The sequence below is a fragment of the Haemorhous mexicanus genome, chromosome 11 (genome assembly GCF_027477595.1).
Source record: "Haemorhous mexicanus isolate bHaeMex1 chromosome 11, bHaeMex1.pri, whole genome shotgun sequence".
NCBI classification, from domain to species: domain Eukaryota; kingdom Metazoa; phylum Chordata; class Aves; order Passeriformes; family Fringillidae; genus Haemorhous; species Haemorhous mexicanus.
In genome coordinates, this window is record NC_082351.1 from 10320266 (window position 1) to 10343204 (window position 22939).

At 42.0% G+C, this 22939-nt stretch overlaps 1 protein-coding gene across 1 annotated transcript; it reads right to left on the reverse strand.

Annotated features, from left to right (window-relative positions):
• Positions 1–841: 841 nt before the first annotated feature.
• On the reverse strand, positions 842–22856 carry TKT (transketolase). The gene is made up of 14 exons (XM_059856380.1): positions 22626–22856; positions 17792–17909; positions 16350–16463; positions 15693–15790; positions 13836–14027; positions 12905–13023; positions 11827–12020; positions 11130–11294; positions 10361–10517; positions 5772–5902; positions 4675–4758; positions 4412–4505; positions 2704–2826; positions 842–1136 (listed from the first exon to the last, which is right to left on the reverse strand). Exons 1-14 carry the CDS (start codon positions 22730–22732, stop codon positions 949–951), a joined length of 1884 nt encoding a protein of 627 aa, XP_059712363.1. The 5' UTR covers positions 22733–22856; the 3' UTR covers positions 842–948.
• Between the last annotated feature and the right edge of the window lie 83 nt (positions 22857–22939).

The window sequence follows — 22939 nt, forward strand, 5'->3', positions numbered from 1 at the left end:
ATATGCTCCTTTACATGTCTTTGTAGAAATATTTCACTATCCCAAACTACTGTATATTTTGTGCTAGTCTGCAAATAAAGTCTTGCTCAGAGTACTGTAGCCATGCTAGTGGCAAAGGGCTTTTGGATGAACTGAAAACTGCAGCGTCACCCTGCTCTGATGAAAAGGGCTTTTTTAGTGTCCTCTGCTGTCTGATGTCTTTCTGAAAGGCAATTTGTGGAACAGTCAAGATGAGAAACATGTTTCAATACTTAATGTTTTAAATTTGGTACTCTGAAGTAAACATAAATTTTTAATTTTACAGAAATTGCTTAAGGGTAAAATAAGCAAAACATTTAAAAAGTCACCAAGTGCATCCCACCATGTGAGATGAACAGCTAAGCCATTTTGCAGCAGGTCCCATGAGAAAAGTCAGTTCTCAACAAAAAAGCAACTTACACATTGAGCTGCATCCTCTTGAGTACCTGAGAATTTCCTGTTCTTCTTCCAGATCCTTTAGTCCTTCTCAGCATCACCCTTGCTGTAGCATCAGCCAAGCACTCAAAACTACAAGTTCCTTTGAGGAGGTCCAACTTTTTTTCCTTCACTTGTGTTGTCTGCACTACCATTCAGCATTCAGCACTACCTGAGCCCAGGGCTCTGCTGGACCTCACCTCCCCGTTGGCTCCCCAGGGCCTGGAACATCTCATTCCATTTCAGCATCACCCAGCACATGGGGTACATCCTCCTTGTCTTTGGTTTGAAATGGCTGGGGGCAGTGCAGAGGAGGGGCTCTAAACATGCAGGTATTGCCCCACAACACCAAACTCCACAGAGAAAAGAAGAGATGAAACCCCAGAAGGTTTTTTAAGCTGGTATTTTTATTAGAACTCTCTACATAAAGCACCTTTGCCTGCCTTAACCTCTCCGAACGCAGCTCTTCCGTTACACAGCACGAGATGCTCCGATCTACTCAGCGTTCCTGGACTTGGACACAGCTGCCCTCACCGCCTGCATGATGGCATCCTTGTCAATGCCAAACATCCTCAGCAGCTCAGCTGGCTTCCCACTGCGGGGCACGTGGGACACGGCCAGGCGAGTGACGGTGACACCGGGCTCGCCCACGACGGCAGCGCACACGGCTTCACCCATGCCACCTGCGGAGAGAGGGAAGACACAGCCCTGATGGAGCATCCCAGCAGGAACATCCACACTGTGTGTGTGGGGCCTGCAACTTACAGCCTCCATTCCCGGCCTCAGGAGAACACCAATCGCACATGTCTGAGTGGGCCGACTGTGAACTGAAAACCCTGTCCTGTGCCAAAGGCATCCTGAGGACAAGCAGGCTGCCATTTCTGAAGTACTCAGCCATAAGCAGCAGGACACACCTGCCTCTCACGGGCACAGGACTGTCAGCAAGCTCTCACCACCTCAGCATCAGCCACCAGGAACGAGGTTTAAAAATACACTTGACTGAAGAGCATTTACAAGTGTACTTAACGTGCTGAAATTCCAACCAATCTCAGCAGCACTTCAGAGCTCCGTGTTCTCACAGTGCCTGTACGTGCTGCTGGGCACCTCTCTGGGTTATGTAATGTATTCACAACCTTTGCTCAGAGCTCAGCCCTGACTCACTATCAGTCACAGGGACAAAGGATGCCACGGGAATGGCATGGAGGCAGGAGAGACACTGGAAGCAGAAATACTAGGGAAAAAGAAAACAGGATTTGTGTCAAAAGCATGTGTTGTTAGACCTAGTAGTAGAGACACCTTAGTGCTACCATTCAGAGAGTGTATCCAGGATCACAGGGCTGCCCACAGCTCCAGGCGTGGTGGGATTTAACCAAACTGAGCCTGCAGCCAGATGCACCTCTGTGGATGCAGCTGGTGAGCTCAGTGTGATGAGACCTGCAAGCACAGACACCTGCCCTGCCTGTACCACAGAGCACTGTGCCAGCACAGAGCCCCTGTCCAGCACCTCACAGTTAAAACTCTGCTGTCTTGCAAACCTGCAGTAAAATTCTTGTCCAGAGCTGAACACTGAGCTAGAAAGTTATGAGGTTCAGTGATCTATCACCATCCATAGTCTGGGACAAAACATGGTGTATTCAGCACTTACGGTAGAACCAGCTCACTTCAGATACCTGGCAAGAGTGATGCTCACCTTAAATTAAGATAATCTCATAACTATATCTACTAATTTCTGTTAGTAGATATCTATGATAGTGGAAAAGAAAAAGGGAGGAATTTTTCCCAAAGTAACAGTGGAAAAACTATGGAAACTGCCCAAACCATCTGATTTAAAGTAACCTGGAGCCAAGATTTGGACACATGGAATACTTAAACCTTCACAGCAGTGGTCTCTTGCAATTTCACACCTGTAAAGAAGCTGCTGTACAGCCTTTCAGAGAACACTCTGAGCAGAAGCCCTGCAGCACAGCAGGAATTTACAATTTCAATGGGCACAAATGAATCCAGACTTCACTTGGACCAAGCACACAAAGGGCACACAAGGCCAAGTTAATCAGAAAGGCAGCCCTGATTACCCCTTAAATCTTTGGAACCTTTCAACTCTCAGTGTCACTTTATAACCCTAACAGCACCAAAAACCCCTGAAATCTCTTTTCCTTTCATGAGATGACAGCATCAGGTCTCATACTCTGTCAGCTCAGAAGCTGGGAACTTCCGGCTTCTGAGGGCTGTGACCTCCCAGACCCTTCTCACCTTCATGGTAATGGTCCTCAACAGTGATGATTCTGCCCTTGGTTGCTCTTGCACTTTCAAGTATTGTCTTCTTATCCAGGGGCTTTATAGTGAAGGGATCAATCACACGGATGTAGATCTTTTCTGCATAAACAAATGAAAATTATTTGCAACAATGAATTGCAACATGCAAGACAATGCCAGTGGTACAGGCAATGGCTGTGCTCTCCTAGACCATTATGAGAACTGCCCACATGAACTCCCAGGTACCTGTACCTCTGGCTCATCTACCACAGAACCCAGCCAACCCTAATTTCTATATGTATTCTTTCTCCCTGAGGAATAGTGATATCCATTTATTCACAGACGTGATGGAGGAGGCTTGGGTGAGGGACTCAAGGGTACCAGGAGCACCCATCAGTAAAAAAGTAATCTAACTGGCTTTCCCCAGGTAAGAGAGAATCCAGTCACCAAAGAAATCCTCCTTACTCAGGCTGTCAATTGTAATTTTTTTTCTAGACCTTTATTTTACCTTTATTGTCAAGCCAAGTACAATTTCCACCTGATTCTTTGGTGTGTAGGCATTCTGAATTCTTTCTTCACTGCATGTTGCCACCTCTCAGGTGTGCCTATCTGAGCTGCCCAGCCCTACCAGGGCACCCTTAAGGTTGTTTGGCACCAAACCCAGATCTGCCCTGCCCTCATAAGGCAGGCCCAATGGCTCATTAAAGCTGCACACAAATGGCAATTGTTTATAAAGAATAGGAATTATGTGAGGTTGTCTCTAGTCCTGGCTGGCTGAACACTGGGCTGACTCCTACACATGAAGAGGCCCTATTGTCATTTTGTGACTGAAGGCTCTTTAGTGGCCAATACATTTTGGGTATTAGACCCTGCCTCTGCACTATGGGATTATCTCTCCAGAGGTGATTACTGAGACTTCAGGACCAGCAGAGCATTGTAAAGCACGGGAAGTGTAGAAAAATAACGATGTTCTGAAAATACAATTTTCAAAATGTCCTAAGCCTGGTGACTCAAGGTCATGACAAGGTATGAGTCCACCCAGATGCTGCACACAAAGCTCCCCATAAGCCACAGGCAGCATTACTGTATTATCTCCTGCTATTTGTAATCTCTTCCTGAGGAGAAGCTCCTGACTCACAGATGGGTTTTTGATGGTTTCTTTCTCTTACTTCATTGAAGGGTTACCATTGCTGTGAGATGTCAGTGACTTGAGCACTGCCATAGATTTGTACCCCTCCCACAGTGGTTCAGAGTTGCTGCATTCAAAGGAACCCAGGTCAGCAGTGAGCCCAGCCCAGGGCCAGGTGCCCAGGGGCACACACAGGTGACAAGTGGTGGTTTGGGACCTGGCCCCAGCCTGCTGCAGCCGATGGTGCTGTACCAGACCAGGTGCCACTCCTGCTTCTCACACAGTATCCCCCACCCTCTGCCCACAGGGCACTACCACAGATCAGCAATTCTAAGGAGACCCTGATGTGATCTGTTGTCAATTTTCGTGGCTACTGATGCTGCTAAGCCAACTAAAACCTCCTCCATTAGGCAAGACTGGCAGCTGCATGCTGTGTTGTACTGTTTCAGCTAACGGTGCCTGACTAGCTGTGTGCCCAGAGTCATTAATGTTTACCAGTACAAAGGGTGAGCAGTTAGGCTGACTGGTATTGATTTTTTTTCCTGTGTTACATGACAAAAAGGAAAAAAGCCCCACCTTTTCTCAGGTGCTCTGCTGCAGCCAGTGCTTCATGCAGAGTGACTCCTGCTCCAATCACAGTTACTTGGTCATCCTTACTCTTCAAAACCACCTGCAAGAAAACATGTCCATGTGTTTTAACACTTAATCTTAGTGGGTTTATTTACATTTCTAGAGATTTTAATGAAAAGATCAAACCTTTGCAACACTAGAGGGAAAAGGGCTTTTACAAAAGGAATACTGCATATTTTTCTGATTCTATTTATCTGTGCAGTATTTACCTTTGCCTGTCCAATATGGAAGTCCTCATTGTTGTTGTAAATGACAGGATTTTCAGGACGACTGGTTCTGATGAAACAAATGCCCTGTTTCCGAGGTAAACATGTTAGAAGTTAGGAAAACAGAAAAGTGTTGACATTCTAGTTGATAAATCCTATGAAAAAAAATACAGCAAAATTACTTTTTCTGTTTGTCTGATGTTCACCCTCCTATGTTGCCTCTGGTTCTTATAAGTAAACTCTGCCCCACCAATTCCCATTAGTCCTTCATGGCAGCTGGTTGCTTCAAACAGTACAAAACACTTCATCTCCTCTTAAAGCACACTGATAACTTACAATTTCCTTTCTGATTCCAAGATACCTCCTTCTCTTCTGTTCTCATGTGGAAATGGAGAATCCTACTTGAGTTGATTAGACTCTTGGAACCTTACCATACATGTGCAACTTTTACTCTGTCAATTTTAAATTGGAGAAGAATGCTTGGTTGAAAGCAAGGAAAAAGGCTTTTCATCAGTTGAAGTTCAGATGCCCTTCCAAAGGAGGTAGCAAACTTTAATCTGTTCTTCCCACTTCTTTCCCCACCTGCCACCTTTTTTTCCACAAACCACTCATCATATTTGTAACACTCCTTCACTAAAACCTGTAGTAGCAAGACTGGATTTTTTCAGATCATTTTCTCCTTTCTCAAGAAAAACTTCTATGGCAGCCAAGGAAAATACTGCTTAAGGAGATGATCAAAATCCTCAATATATCTTGTTTTTCCATATCCAGCTTCAAGTTTGACCCCAGAGATAAGGTACTAGGAGAGCACTTTCAGGTTTGCTAAAGACCTACACTTTAATTCAATATAGATTCAAACTGCATTTGTGTAATCATTTACATCTCCTCAAATCTGGCCCACAACATTCAAGATTGTTCATTCTGCACTAGCCTGGACAGAATGTCTGCAACCTTTCCTTGGAAAGAAAACATCCCACTGCCCCAGTGGAGCCTTGGGAAGAATTTACGTGGGTAGAGACATGCAAGAAACATGCCAAAAGCAACAAGAGTAGTACAAAAGACAGAATTATTCTCTGACTCAGAAATACTCTGATGCAAACCTTGGTGTTGGCAGCTATTTCCACTGCTTTTTCAGTGGCTACAGCATCACTGGGGTAAAACACAGTGGAGTTGGGAATAGCACGGAACATGCTCAGATCCTCCAGCCCCATCTGAGATGGCCCATCCTCACCTGGAAGAAGTAAAGCAGGGTTATAAAGGAGCAAGTGCACATTTTTGACAATCACTCAATATAGAAGTGAGGTTCAACGTAAACCAGGCAAAAAAGGAGAAAAGGATAAAATCAGGCACACACACGACATGCAAGTCTACCTGCTTGAGAAAAGAATCATCTTCTCCTTAAACTTGGAACCATCTAAACAGTAAATAAGGATAGAAAGAGACTAAAAAGAAAGAGAACTGGGATTAAAAAGAAAAAATAGGAAATGAAGTATAACAATAAAACAACACAAAAGGAATACAACCAAATAGGAAGGGTACAGATATAGAAAGAGTGTCCCAAGATATCTGAACATCTTCAGATTTACATGTGCTGAGGCAAAATTTATACTTGTCAATAAGTGTTCCTCCAGATTTAAACTGCTGGAAATGTGAAAGGAGAATTGTATGTGTCCCATCAGAAATGGAGAATGCAATTGGTAAAACTACTCTCAAATTCTTAGGCTGATTTCAAGATTAAATGAAGGGTATGTATGTACTTTTTAATGCTGTAAAAAGGTCATTTAAGGAGCAATAGGGCATCTGTGTTGTTAATTTAACAACTCAAGCACTTCATGGCACAAACTGCAGATCTATGAAAAGGAGCTGTTAGCCAGGACACGTGCTGGGTGCCATGATTTTCCATGGTTAAAGAAACAACCACCACAACACCCCCCGCCCCCAGTGACCTTATGTAAGGGAGCTTTGGGAATGGCACTGCTCCAAAGCAGCCATGCACAGAGCTCTGAATCCACTCATGTCACAGCCTGCAGCAGCAGGGCTAAGGGCCTTCCCACATGCACCCACTACCTGTTATTCAAGAAGGACGAGTTCACGAGGAAGGAGGAGAATATTTTCCTAAGAGCAGCACAAGATTCTGAAGAACTTTAAACACATTAAAGAGATCAATCACTGAACTCTGCCACTGCACATTGCTAATAAAGTAAGCAAAGATCAGGAAAAGAAAGTGTTTTGGCTTTCAATCATGACATGAAGAAACCCTCTCAACATCAGTTTCTAAATGTGTGTACTCTGAATGAGAGGGATCCAGTGGGCATTTTCCTTTCCTAAAATGCACTTACACAATGAAGGCATAGAAGGAAAATGAAATTATGAAGAATAAAATTATCAGGTGATAATTTCAGTATCCTGAATCTGAATATTATCCAATGTAGAGAGTTACTCATGCTTGTCCTGCTTTAGTTAAGGTGGTGCCAGTACCACCAACATTCAGAGCTCCTCAATTCAATTCAGAGTAACTTAGAGACAGGCACCAAGTTGAGTCTGGCCCTAAGTCTTTATGAAATGTCAATTTATATGGTTTTGGAATACCACAGATCAAATGAGAGTATAATTCTCCATTACATCTGCAAAACCTACATTTCTAGCTTAATAAAAGAATTAAATGCTTAATATGAGCAGTAGCAAATGTCCAGGATATAAAACAGTCTAAACAATTGATATTTCTATTTCTGACATATGTACACTATGATTTCTTTTCCTTTATGTTCAGTTTGAAAAATACAGATTTTTCCATTATTGTCATATGATCTTATAACTTATTTAATGTTTCAGTCCATCAGCAACTATTGGTCTAGGAGTGAACTTGTACAAGTTCAGAAGGTCATTGTGACAGGTATTTCTCATAAATTTAATGGTTCAAATTTCAGTGCAGCAGAAGCCCAGGTCTGCCTAGAACTGCATACATAAAAATTCAATTTTCACCACAGGTCCAGATTGGATTCTGAATTCCATGCAGATTTGGAATTTCATGCAGACCCAAAGTTCTAATAGGAAGTATGCTTCATTCATACCCTTTCATTTAAAATTGAATTTTTTAACTGCTAAAGGATTTCTCTGAATAACTTTTTTTATAACTCTTCATATAAGTTGCAAAACTTACATTAACTCATAAAACTCTTTATAAAACTTTATATAGCTCTTTATATAAGTTGCAAAACTTTAGGTTGAAATTCTCTTTTGAAAATCAAGTTGAGGCTTGAATGAAATTAGTACCTCAAACAACTTTATAAATCCAAGTCTGCACTTCACAGTCACAGCTCCCAGCAGAACATTATGTGTGCTGAAAATTGAAACTTGGAAGTGTAGTTCTAGGAGACAATTCGGGTAACCCAAAAGTGTTTTTTCTTCCTAAATCAGCAAGGACCAAACCTAACTGGCTTTTGCATCAGCACCTTGCTTGTTGAAAGTCTGAAGGTGGAAGGACTGATTTTAATAAGAGGCTTGTAATAGAATGTCTCCCTTAATTACGTATACAATATGTACCGTCTCTGCTCCAGAGAACTGTACTGCTACAGGTTAAGTTTGAAGTTTGGGATGAGATTACATGTGTTTATGAAGCATCTTTAAATCTTTACCAGTATTACAGATCAACTTATTTTGTTTTAAATGGAAAAAAAAATAATCCAACTCTTTGCCAAACCTTACTGCCAGCCAAAACTATTAAATCAACTGAAAAACTGATGAAAGCACTGAACCTGAATTTACTACCCCTGTCAGCTCTCGCTCTCTTTCACTTTCCCTAGAAATACCTACTAGTTTTTCAAGCATGAATGTCTACTTGCATTTTTCTTCTTGGTATGCAAGTCTCTTCCTGTTTTCATGGGTCATGTCTATACATTTCAGATAAAAAATAAAAGTCTCTTCCTCCTTCAAAACAAAGCCACCCCCACTATGATCTGATGTGTTCCAAACAGTTACAGTGGGAAGCCAAGACCAGAGAAAGCTCTGCCGGCGAGGGCCCTCAGCCAGTTGGACTGAGATGTGCTGGCTCTGCTGCCTCGGTCTCCACTGAAAAACCCTTTTCCCACACCTCTCAGGTGGATGGACTGCAGGACAGGGCCTGGACAAGCAAAATTCCTTTTGCTGTAAGACGTCCTGGGTTTGGCTGGGATAGCTCATTTTTTTTCTTAGCTGGTACAGTGGAGTGTTTTGGATTTAGGATGAGAATACTGTTGATAACACATCAATGTTTTGGTTGTTGCTGTGTGCTGTTATCCTAAATCAAGGACTTTTCAGTGTCCTCATCCTCTGCCAGTGAGGAGATAGACAAAAAGCTGGGAGGGACCATTGCCCAGAGAGCTGGCCCAAGCTGGCCACAAGGACATTCCATACCACAGAATGCCATGCTCAGCATACAAACTGGGGGGGAGTTGGCTGGAAGGGGCTGACCACAGCTCAGGGAAGAGGCTGGGCATTGGTCAGTGGGTGTTGAGAAATTGCATTGTGCTTGTTTTTCGGAGTTTATTTTTATAATTACAATTAGTAGTAGTAGTAGTAGCAGCTAACTTACAAGTGTTTTTCTGATTCTCCTTCCAATCCCATTGCAGGGACAGAGAGTATGTGAGTGGCTGGGTGGTACTTGGTGTCCAGCTGGGTTTAAACCACAACAGATCAGGCTTGTGACCTCCTGAGGAACCTCAACATACAAGAGTCCATGGGAGCTGACCAGATGCATCCTAGAGTCCTGAGGGAATTGGCTGAGGTAGCTACCAAGACACTCCCCTGCAAAGTCACAGCAGTAGGTGGAGTCCCCAGTGACTGGAAAAAGGGAAATTCTGCACCTGGTTTTAAAAAGGGGAAAAGAGAGAATCCTGGGAACTACCGCTACCACTCTGTGCCTGGGAAGATCCTGGAACAGATCCTCCTAGAATCTGTACTAAGGCACATGGGGAGAGGGAGTTCATTCAAGACAACCAAGGGTAAGTCCTCCCTCACTTTGAGCAACCTGGTCGAGTGGGAGATGTTGGAAGGAGATGACCTTTAAGATCTTTCCAACCAAAACTTTCTATGATTCAATTTTCTGAATTATGTAACAGCTTCACAGTTCCTGTTTCATTAGTATGTAAGAGATTTTGGATTTTTTAAATCACCATATTAACAATTTCAGTAGTAAAAAATACTGGGATAAGTTGAAATGGTTATTTCAAATGTGTGATCTCTAAAGTGTTTTTGAGATTGATGGACAAGAGCATCTGTACAAGAACAGATGTAGTAAGAGAGAGATTCACAGTAAGAGACTGGGAAACAACGGTACAGTAAGCACATGACTATTCTCTCCACAGAGAGAATATTCTCCTCTCTTTTTTCATCAGCTGCAAAGATGAAATGGAACCTGAACCCCTCAGTTTCAGTCCAATCCCTTTATATCAGTCTTGTACAGTAGGAAAGCTTGTAGGGAAAAGTCCTATTTTCATCAGGCCAAAGAGGAAAAACAAGCCGATGACAGCTTGAAATTTTTCTCATTCTTTCTAAATACAACAGAAGTGAACTTGCAAATACAACTTCCTCCTATCGCTGCTGCCAGTGTTACACCACCCCAGCTACAGTACAGCTTGCCTGCACAGAGCAGGATCCATCTGGCTGCCAGACCCCTATCAGTGAGTGGCTGGGGACACCGTGGGTCCCTTACCGATGGAGACGCCGCAGTGGGAGCCGCAGAGGTTGATGTTGCTGTCGGAGATGGCGGCCATGCGGATCTGGTCGAACGCCCGCGAGAAGAAGGTGGCAAAGGTGCTGGCAAAAGCAACGGTCCTGTCACGAGTGGCACAGCCAACTGCAATGCTCACCTGAAAGAGGGACATTGGATAAGAACAGTGAATTCCTCATTTATCAGTGGTTTCCAGGACATCATCTGTGGGACTTCTTGCCTTAAAAATTAGCAAGAAGCTCTCAATGCAGATTAAAAATCTCTGTTTAGTCCTGCTTCTAATTGCTGGCATTTCCAGAAAGGAAAGGAGGCAACTCACCCTCCCAGTATCTATTCTCCTGCATCTCCTCTGCTCCATGCTTCAACTGCTAGCTGTTATTGTTGACTCTTACTGGCAGCTTCTTTTCTTTATCTGCTTAAAGCAACCATTCAAAGATTTTTAAGACTTGTCCCTCTCTTTCTTCTCCTGGATCAAAAGCTTAGGTTCTCAGTCCAATGGACATGGTCTTGCTATCTCCAGAAGACAAAAATCATCATTAGTAAGAGAGAATGGATTTACCTGTGTTATTTGGACTGGTATTTACTAAAAGGCACTTCTTTAGAAAAATGGAAATTAGAACAAGGTTCCTAAATTGGTTTTTGCTACAATTACCTCACATTTATTTGAAAAACAAGTATTAGATCCCCACTGTAAGGGGACTCACACTGAATGGTCATAGTGATCTTTCAATAAACCCAAGGGAGCAGTTACCATGTTCTGCTCAGCAATGTAGCACTCAATGTAGCGACTGGGATGTTCCTTCTTGAAGAGCTCTGAGAAGGTGGAGTTCTTTGTGTCGCCGTCCAGGGCAATCACTCGATCGTTGGCGTGGCCCAGTTTGGCAAGCGCAACCCCGTAAGCCTTGCGGGTGGCCCACTGCAACAGGAAAACACACCAGGGCTGCTGTTACTTGCTAGTTTCTAGAGGCTTTTTCCCCCCTTGTTTTATTGTTTTCAAATGATAGCAGTATCAAAAGTACATATGAGTACGGTGACACACAGAAGAGTAAACAAACCTACAGTGAAGCATTAGAAAATACATCTGTACTGAAATTGGCAACTCCCCACCAATCTGGCTAGGAAATGTTTAAACCTTGCTTTCCAATCATAGACATTCACTGAACCTCAAGGAGTTTCTTTAATTTCAAAGGCACATAAAATAGTTTAGAAAATTGATAATGATCAGGAAATGAAGAGTGATATGAATCTCCATATTTTAATATATTTATATACCTTTCCGATACCCAGCAAGTTGACTGTCTCTGTTACACCACAGAAATAGGTGTCTGCCTACTGAGAAAAGGAGGGTAGTTGCAACTGGGGGAAGAGATAACACAAAACCTCCTGCCATCCTGTTAAACAGTCTCACACTTTGAAATATCTGACCATCAGTGAAAAAAAAGGGATACCTTTTCTCCCACTTTGTAAGTTGGTGGAGATGGCATCTTAATGTTTCTAATATTTACTATAGGTGCATCTTCTTCTGGAAGGGCTGGAGAAAGCTTTTTCTTGTTCTGGATTCTGTCATCTATTTCCTGAATGACCTGCTCAGCCATATTTTTTGGAAGGGGCTTTCCATGCCAGCTTTCCTTATCTTCAACACCTGTGTATTTAAAGTCACATTACAAGTAAGAAAAGTATAAAAACAATTTAGGTTTTTAGCTGCAGATTTTACCCAGATGAAAGTGCAGTGAAGTATGACAGTCCAATATTTTCTTCCAAGAAGAAATTCTTTGAACAATTACAGTAGTATTTAACTGCATTAAGACAGACATATTTAAACAAATAGGAGGAATTTTACTTAATCAAATTACATATATTCCAAACTTGTGACAAAATCCCAGCACCTTCTACTGAAATTATTTGTAAATTTGGTCCCTAACAGACCTCAGTGTGGCAGGAAGCAACCAGTAAATCAGTGAACATTTCCCGTGAAATTTCAACAATTCTATTTAAACAAACTCAGATAAGTTTGAAACAACAGTTAACCAAGGTGTCCAATTCAAACAAGATCTGATATTTCACAGCTTTATTTTAATAGCTTCTGATGACTCTTATCTGTGCACCCAGCACTAACAGCCAAATCACCTCTCTGGCTGATACCCTTTTCCTTCAGTCACTGTAAATAATGAACTTTGCTTGCTTACTCAATGAAAAGGAATGAAGATATTCACTGCTGTTATTAATATTTATCTGATCAGAAAGACAAGCTCAGAGTGCTGCTAAAAGCTGTGGCTAAAGGGAATCCTGGCAACCCTTGACACACTGAGTGTACATTTGCTCCATCCCACGGATAGAACACTCCATAGCTGGCACACGTCTCACTTGATAGGACCAAATCAATTTCCTCAGCAATAATGTTGCTGACAGGTACAGAGGGTCAATCACCTTCTGCATGCTGTTGCTCAGATGTGCAGCTACCTGTACTGCAGCACTAGGTATACATCATATCTACGTGTGTATGCAAAGCAAGAACTGTTTTATTACCTGATATGCCTTTGCCTTTAAAAGTCTTTGCAATGATGGCTGTTGGCTGATGTTTGGCCTGGCCAAAGGCTTTGCAAAGCTCCTCCACACTGTGTCCATCCACGATGATGGCATGCCAGCTAAGAACACAAACAGATCAACTGTTTCTAAAGGGTTTTAGCATGTGACACACTCTGGTAGTCAGCAATAACAATAACAAATACTAACTTCATTCCAGTGCAGTGTCTTTTTAAGAGACCCAAAGTATGCCAGAAACACGAACTAGCATTTATTTGAGACCATAAAAAATAGCACAGCTGCTTTTTTATAATGCAAAATGAGTCACAGAGGGATCAACAACTATATGCAAAATTCACAGCCCACAGATAACTAAGTTATCCTACATTGCTTCAGACATAATGGCCATTTTTAATCACAAGAGCAAATCAAACATCTAGAAATAAGATGAAAACTGACAATAGACGTTGATTAAAAAAACCCAAAATACTCAGGCATAATTTGATTTCTATTGTATCTGACAATTTTTTTTAGCATGAACTCTGCATCTGCATAGAAATAGGAAACTAAATGAAAGCCAATACACAAAGAATTCTCTTACTTTCCATGCTGGTTTTTTCTGATCTACTTGCTATAATAGGACATATGGTTACAGTTATAAAATCTGAATTTGATGTGTTAAAAACAGTTATAAGATCCTTGACAGATATATCTGGGCAAGCAGTCCTTATTTTTCCTCAAAACCAACAAATTTTGCCACTTCCAATATTCCTGCTGCAGCCCTAAAGTTGACCATTATCAGGCATTGTGAAAGACCCTCTTCCTTGCTGATGGAATCCTTTAGAGCTGAAAGCTCATTTGAACAATTCTGAGAAGCAAACAGAACATCCATTTTCAAATGAGAGATTATCCTGAGCTTCTCCCACTCACATACCCAAAGGCCTCGCAGCGTTTCTGGTAGATTTCAACGTGATGCTGCAGAGGAGCAGGGTCACTTTGTCCAAGACGATTAATATCAAATATAGCAACAAGATTATCAAGCTTGTAAAAGCCAGCAAAGGCCATTGCCTCCCAAACAGAGCCTTCAGATAACTCTCCATCTCCAAGCAGACAGTACACTCGATAGCTAGAAGAAATTAAAAATGAAAATAAATTAGGTTTGATTTGTGAGCACTATTAAATCAAAACTCCTCCAATAATTCATAGTAAGAATTCACTTCATTTTTCTTAAACTCAATTCCTATTGTTCAATGCATTCACCTCAGCTAAAGTTACGTAACCTTAGAGAAATCAAATTAAAATAGTTATGAGCCGTTACATGTTAGAAAAATAAGATGAGAAATACTGCACTCCTTTCCAAACCTTTGTCTCAAAAAAATCAAGTCTTAAGCCTCCCACTGCAAGGCCTGACTGAACAAGCCCATTGAACACTGTCACTGTGACTCAGCAAGATCCTGAACAATGCAGGGACAGTTACCTCTGCTTCCTCCTTCCTCCCATATACCCTCTGGAAGGGCAACCAACAGGAATTAATTTCAGGAAACTCTAAATTGTGGATGAGCTCAGCTATGGATTAAAGCATACTGCATAACAAATTCAGAGTTCAGTAAAAAGATAACCAACATTAAATGACTTTGTAGACTCTTTCTCCAGTCACTGAAGCCCTTTATTTAGGTAAAGCTCAATTAAGCAGGAGTGCTGCCTCATCTCTACCAAATTCAGCCATATCATTTGTCTTTTACTACCACTCTTCTTCTGGACAACAAAACTTTGTAAATATTTATTACCCACTAAAATGAAAAAAAAAAAAGTAAATTATTCTTCAAATATATAATTTTAAAACAAAATAATTGAGATGGCTGTCAGTGATTATTTCTTTACTCAACATGAAGCTATAACAGACTTTTGATCTGATTCCTACCTGCCTTCAGCTAAATGTGAACTCCTTGCACTTAAGCTGCTCCCCAGTGCTGCATGCAAGACCACCTTTTCCTTTTGTCATGTAAGCACTAGTTAGATTTTTTCCACACATAGCATCTGCTAAACTCAATTAAAATCAGCAAGTCATCTTTCACAGAAATGATTTCAAGCTAGTGAAGTGTAGGACACATTAACTGGGCAGCCTATGCTCGGATGTACTAGAACTGTCAAATAAAATATATCAACCACATCAGGCTATTTTCCTCCTCATACAGATTTGCCTTTAGACATCTTCTTTTCTTGTGCACAAAACAAATGGCAGGAGCAGTCATTTTTGTCTCTGTGGAGTTGAGTGCCTTTCTGATAACATTTTGGAGCCCTACTTTATGATTCAGTTATGCTGTTATTGACCATAACGGTTCCTTATCCAATGTTCTCCATTATTTGTCATCTGACTTTGAACAGACCTCTCCACCTTGCACTTTCCTTCTAAAGGGACACATTCAGTCTCAAAATGTATATCAGTTACTCTCTGGAAGTTAGAGGCTCCTCCAACAACTCCCTGTCTTCTCTGTTCAGGAACATCAGCTTGCAATGCTGTCAGGTTACAAAAGAAACACACATATGCACTAATTGTTGCTCATCTTTAAACCCTTGGTAGTTTCACTGGCAACAGCTTTGTAATTATCTATCATTTAAAACCTGAATTTGAAATCAGATTTGGGATTGAATAAAGGAGAAAGATAGATGATAGATAGATAGATAGATAGATAGATAGATAGATAGATAGAATCTATCTATCTATCTAATTTATTTTAACAAAATTTTCCCATTGAATGCCTATAATCATAACATATGGAAATGGAATTACCTGGCTCTGTCAAAGAATTTGCCAGTGTATGCCATTCCACAAGCAGCACCAAGACCCTGCCCAAGGGATCCAGTAGCCACATCAGTGAAGGCTTGTCTCTGAGAATAAAAAGATGATTATTTTATAGTTATGAAATAGAGGAAGTAATTTCCAGTGCTAGAAGATGGTTCAACATACACCAAAATGCAGCTTTTCATCCATAACAATGTGCAAGTCCCTCTAAATCTTGAACTCCTGATTTCCCAACAATGCAATTTCCTTCATGTTGACTGTTACAAGCTAACTGGGCACTCTGAGAGGGAATGGAATTTCTCGGCTATGCTTTGGATGGCAGCAGATAAGAATTGATGATTTTGTGTAAAAAAGAATCAATTGAAACAACTGGCTGGGAATGGATGGAACTTTACCTAAACATTTATGAAATGGAAAATACTGCCATGCAGGGCTGTAGGGGAACTTTACTACTACAATAAAGGCTGTTTCTACATGCTCAAATACAGTTCAAATTCAAATTCAGTTGTGAAGCCATAAACGCCATCATCCTTCTTAGTCTTTATCTTTCCTGTACTGAACAGCTGCTAACCAAAATTGCTGTGAAATACATACACTTGTTGTTTCACAGAAAACACTTTTGGATCAAAGATTATGAGCACTCACTGGCACTGGGTGTCCTTCTAGGACAGAATCAATTTTCCTCAAGTTCAGTAATTCTGCTTCTTGTAGAAAGCCAGCCTCTGCCCAAACAGAATATAAAATTGGTGCTGCGTGACCCTAGAGAGAAACAGAAATTGTAAACAAAACACAAGTTTCATAATTGCCAACTGTCAGGACAAAACTCTACAAAGCTGACAAGCACTGAAATCAGGTTCTTGTGCCCATCAGGAAGGCATGGAGTTTTTAAACATTTTTACAATGCACACAATCACACTGATGCTTGTTTCCAAGTATCCCGTGCCCCTGCTTACAGCACCCCAGCAGGATGAGCAGTGTTATCTCACTGGAGCTTCCTTTAATATGAATGCACTCAGGGTTGAATGCAGTGAGTGACAACAGGCAAAGTTTTACACTTTGTACACTCAGACCTTTGTGGAGCAGTTATCTTCCACTCCTCAGGAGTCAAAAGAGCATGCAGAGGTTTGAAGCCATTTAGCAACTCTGGACAGAAACACTGGTAAATTCGAGAGTTAAGTAAACATGAGGAAGTGACTCTCAGTGCTTCATCACCTCAGCATCAACTGCTTGCTTCTCACTCAATTCCTTCTTTAAGAGTGGCCACCAGACATGGCAACAGCTACATCCAGCACAAGGATATTCACCATGGGCTCCACAGCGCTGCTGTGAGCCACCACGTGAGGAACTCTGAATAAAAGATGGAATGTGCATCACTGGAGCACTTCATCTGCCATGTTTTACATCATTTGCCATGTTTTGTGTCTTCTGAAGGCCCCTCACCTGCCTTTATGTCATATGAACAATATATCCCTGTGATTTGAAAGGAGACAATGTAAAAGGGATCAGAAACACTAACAGGCAGCACAGACTGGGGTTTAAGTGTTTTCTGACCCACACTGGCTTTAGTACCTTACTGGCACAGTAGGAATGCAAACTCCAAACTACTCACTAACCTGCCCTGTTTCATGCAATGCTCCCTGAGAAGCTGGCAGGAATTAGTGCCCACTGTGAGATGGCTGCAGGCAGAACAGCAGGGCTGCATTTAACAAGAGAGCACAAAAGCCAACTGCAACTGCCTTGTTAGAAAAATAAAATAGACTTTACTGCATCCTGATATATTGTATAGACAATATAATATTTATTATTTAACATTACAACAACTTAACATAGTGGAGTTAAGACTTATCAGGACACATTACAAAAACCCTTTTTAAACTGTTTTTAAGGTATGTTGTAACTTAATTCAGCCAGTTTCTTTCTTTCTGAAGCAGCCACATTCCAGGCTCTTAAATATTTCCAACAGACTTCTCTGCAGATGTAAGTGTATGTAAACACAAGTCAAAAAGACAAGTCAATTAAATGTACAGACAGACAGCTCTTTGCTAGCAGACTGTAACAGGACAGCAAACCAGTAATTATTTATTTACCTTTGAAAGAACAAACCGGTCGTTGCTGGCGTTTCTGGGGTCTTGCACTTTGTACCTCATGGTATGGAAAAACAGCACAGACATAATCTCTGCTGCACTGCAACATGATGTAGGGTGGCTACAAGTCAAGAAGACCCAAGATTACTACTTGTGTTACTGTTTGCTCAGGACCACATCTTCAAAGTATTACTTCATCAGACCCCAACTCCTCAGCATTAAAATACACAAATCTGAAGTGTTTGATATCCCACCCCTGTGCTGTTCCCCCAGTGCCAATCAAATACTTTGAGGCAAAGGGAGCCTCTGATCTGGTTGAAATGGGTGCTCAATCAAGACCCTGCTGACAGCTCAAGGACTTGTTTTTTAGATATCTCCCTTCTTTTCCATGCCAAGGACCACCACCTGAAGGGGTGGCTGGAGCACAGGACAGTCAGAACAGGCTGTGTCAGCCTGGGCCTGAAATCAGACTCCACTGATTCGTCTGGTGGCAGAAATTCACACCAATGCAGAGGAAACAAGGGCAGCTTTCCACAGAACTGGAGCCACTAGCTGAGTGGAGAAATTAAAAGCATGGCATCAGGACTTGTTCAGGCTCTGATGCACATGCAGGGATTGGTAATGCAAGATTAACTTCTGCAGAGAGTTCTGGAACATTTATAATAGTATAACTTAGGAACCATTTCAGTGTACCACATTAGAGTTGGCAGAATAAGAATTCTGATTTTTAAAGAGGACATTAAATAATGCAATTCTTGTTCCATCTTCTACTGAAACTGGATATGGAAATTTACTGTCTCCAGTAAACACCCAGACACATGTCATAAAATACTAAATTGCTTAATCTTTGGCTAAGAGGGGAACTAACATTTTCTACATTTACATCTTTATAAGTTTGAAATATTGTATGAGTTGGTTTGTCAAACATTTTAAAGTATCTGGTGTAGTGTCTCCCATTGAATTGTCTGGGATAACAGCAGCAGGAATTCATACTCAACTATAACTTGCCTTAGGAATACACAGGCCCATTTCACAGGCAACTGTGCCATAAAGTACCAAGTGAACATAAAGTTATGTGAAGAGGTTATGCAAGTAGCAAATATGGAGTTATTCAATGACAAGGTATATGTTTCATTGGAAGTGCAATAGAAGGGCACAGAATTACTTTTATTTCTCTAGATTACTGTAATTTACACTGTAGTTCTTAGGCACCTGGAGTGGGTGGCACCATTTGACCACTTGGGGGTACCAGCCTTGGCTTTTCACTTGCCATAAAGCTTAAAAGGGGTAAGGAGGCTCCTTAAAAATCTTTATTGAGTATGGAAAGATTTTACTGATGTAAACATAATTCTTGACATCAGACATTGCTACTGAAGTACAGGAAAGTGGATGATGAATAGTAAGGAGGTTGAAAAAGCAGTTTCTTCTCACTTCCTCTTCTACCCACATTTCCTTTTAATCTTTAGCAGGCTATTCTTCAAATATTTGATCCTCCTTGTAAAACAGGATAAACTGACTATGAAAGTGTCACTTTTGTTTCCTACATGTACATTTACCATGCATGTTAGGATTAGACAACACTTTCACTAGAACTTTAACCAGAATATTTTCTATTCATAGTAATAAACCTTCCCACCCAACATCCCCAACATAACTGTAATAAGAGAATAAAAACATGCAAAACACTAGCAAAATACAAATTATGGTTAGTCTCCATCCCTTAGTAAGTACTCACACACAGGGAACCAAGAAAATTAGCTTTAAACCATGGTTCAAACATATTAGTAAATATTTATATATTTGAGTTAATCAATAAGCCTTACATGCTTGTTTAAAGCTGTCATTCCTTTAATTTTATTAACTTTATACTTAACCATACTTCTATGAACTCCTGGTCTTGATTAAAAAAGTTTTAAACCACCTAAAATGGTAGCATGTGGAAATAAAAAAAAAGTAGAAAAATTTAATAAATTACCTGAAAATTGGAAAAACATCTTGTTAAAGCTACAGGTTAATTAAATTAATTTCTACTATCAGAAATAAAAAAAGCCTTAACTTCGAAATACAGTCCTTCGGTAGGAAACCAAACCAAAGTACACTAGAACACCAAAATCCTGGATCCACACACAAAAAAGGGTAAAATGATTGCTCCAAGTTAGTTTTGTAGGGGTTTTTTATTACTGTGCATCAATTGATATTTGTTCCATCTACATGTATCCACACATTTCAAAGGATAACAGTGGAAAGCTAAAATGGAACTCTGAGTCAAAACCAAAAAAACTGAAGAAAAAATAATCTGCAACAAGTGATCATATCACATATTATGAAACTTAACTGCCTCTTAAGAAACTCTTGCAACTTCCACTCTTAAGAATGTATCCATCCTGCTCTAGGAAGCCAAGACACTGTTTCAAAACTGCAGAAATTTATCATCAGCTACAACAGACACTCTACCCATTTCAATGGGAATGTGTGCACTACTTATCTAAAAGGAAAAGCTCTTCCACACCCCAAAGCAAGTATGGTCAATCTTTACAACTAACCTCATCAAATTTTTTGCCCACGTAAGTAATTTTGAGCACAAAATTTTTTTTCCAGTTCACTGAATTTTTCCACTCCAGCTGATGAAATACTCAAAGTGATGTGTTTGAGCAACTTCAGGATCAGAGTTAGGTCTTGTCCAGGCAAAGACTGTACTTTCTTTAACAGAAGGTAAAAGAAGTAAAGACTGCAAGAACTGGTGTGACATATCTACCACACCACCGTTTGTGTTGCAATACCTGCCGCAGTTCACAGAAATTACTTCCTTGAAAGTAGTAGGAAGGTCCTGTTTTTTCTGAATTGCTTTTATTGCAAGTATTTCCTTCCATTTTTACAAGCTACACCTTTAACAAACATGTATTTTCTTAACAAAGTCAAAGCCATCATGACAATTCACATATTTAACTAACTGTAAGCTTCTATTTAAACTTAACTTCTATTCAAACATCTTTTCCCATCCTCAGTGCACACCAGCAATTTAAGCAAAGCACACCGTCTCAGTTTTTGGAAAACATTCATAATGCACAGCTGCTTTGGAAATGTACATGCTTTGCCTAACTCCACAACAGACTGTATGTCTTTCGGGCAATTACTACACCATCATCTTGGCAATCAAATCTTATTAAGAAAATATATTATTTATCAACAGAATCTTCTCTCAAGAGCCCATCTTTCATAATCTGCTTGTTATTAGGTTGTGTAATAATTTCAGACTACACAACTCCAGTGGCAGAATAAACCAGAGGGATTAATGAAATGCCTTTGTGCTTGAAGGACTCAGTATTGTAGCACAGATGAACCAGGGAATAAAAAGCTCGAGTAAAACTACTTTTACTGTTTCTTCATCAGTATGGTGAGAATGGTTTTACTGGTCAAGATCATGGACCGCAGAAGAGAAACAGAGGCTGTAGTATGATCCTTATTCTTAAACAGCACATCAGACAAAACAGAGAAATAATTTTATCTGTTGATGAGACAGTTCATACCATACCCTGTGGCCTGCTTAAAATACTTACTGGAAACTGAACACAGAAGCCCAGGCTTTACAAAGCACAATTTTTCAATTTACACTTTCACACAGACTTGTGTAATCCTGTACACTGCAGCTCTGAAACAAATCAAGAACTAAAAGGGCAGTTGTTGGGTATCCCATCCTCGTCTCTCCAGATTGGACCCAACAAGACAGATTTGTAAAAAAGCACTGCTCTGACTTGCTGAGAGGTTTCCCGCGTGCAACACCCCATTTCACAGGAAGAACAACAGCAGCACTTTCATTTGCTGTCTGCAAACGAACGAGTAAAGTTCAGCTTCGAGAGCCATGTGAGGGAGCTCATGCCAGGCACAGGGTGGGGACTGTAAGGCAATTCAAAGAAGCTTTATAATATTTTGCACCTCACCTTTCTTCACAGAAACCTCAGCATCCAAGGGATTCGTTCAGATTTTTTTTTTTTAAACACTGCAGCTAGTTTCAAAGAGGGCCAAAGGAGGAAATTGCAACAAGACAGGATATATGTAAAAAAGAAAAAAAGCCCAGCACTTTATATGGAAGCATTCATATATTTTTTCAAGCAGCAAGAATGGCTTTAATTTTACATGACTAAAAGCTGATTGTTTGCAGAGATTTTTTTTCCATAGGTAAAGCGCGATCAAAGAAAGGATAACCCTGGAATCTGCACACATCAGAGCCCACACTAAATCCTGTCCAGAGGCCTGAATAAACTGCCCATTGGAGACCGCGGGCATTGCACAGATAATCCCGCTTGGGCTCACTTGAAATTCTGTGCAGAATTAGTTCCAACTGACGGGCACGCAATGAAAAAGAAGCCGCTTGCGCCTCGGGCACAAATTCTTTGGTTTCCAGTCCTGCCCAAACTTAGCATTCTCTCCCAGTCACAACAGCCGGCGGCACCGGCGACCGACGTGGCCCGGCCCGGGCGGGCTCTGCCCGCGGAGCCCCCGGCCGCCATTTCCACACGTGCCGCCTCCGCATCCATCAGCGCCGGGGGTGCCGGGGCTCCGGCGGGATCGGCCCTGCCCCTGCCCATCCCCGCGCACGCCGCCCCAGCCCTCCCGCGGCCGGCACGGCCGGGCCCGCGGCATCCCGGCACCGCCGGCGGGAAGCGGACGGCGGGACCGGGGCTGTGCCCCCGGGGCACCGGAGCGTGTCCGGGCAGCGGGAGCCCGGCACGGCCCCTCCCAGCACCATCCCGAGGCCGGATGCAGCCCCGGGATGCGGGAGCGCGGCTCTGGTGTGCGGCCGGGGCTGGGTCGCTGCACGCCCGCCTCCCTCACTCACCCGGAGCCGGCCGCGGTCGTGGCCTTGATGGAGCTGATGCGGAGCCGGTTGGCCGTGTCCTTCAGCGCCTGCAGCGTCTGCTGGTCGGGTTTGTGGTAATCCTCCATGTGTGCGACGCGGGAGGGCTGCGGCGGGTCTCGGGCGGTAGCGGCTGGACCCGGTCTGAGGACGGGCTTTGCGATGCGGCGGCACGGCTCACCGGGGCCGAGCGCTGGGGCGGAGAGAGGAGCGCGGGGGAGGGGAGAGGAGCGAGGGGGCGGAGAGAGGAGAGGCCGGTTCCCTCCATCCTCCCTCCCTCCCTCCTCCCTGCCGCC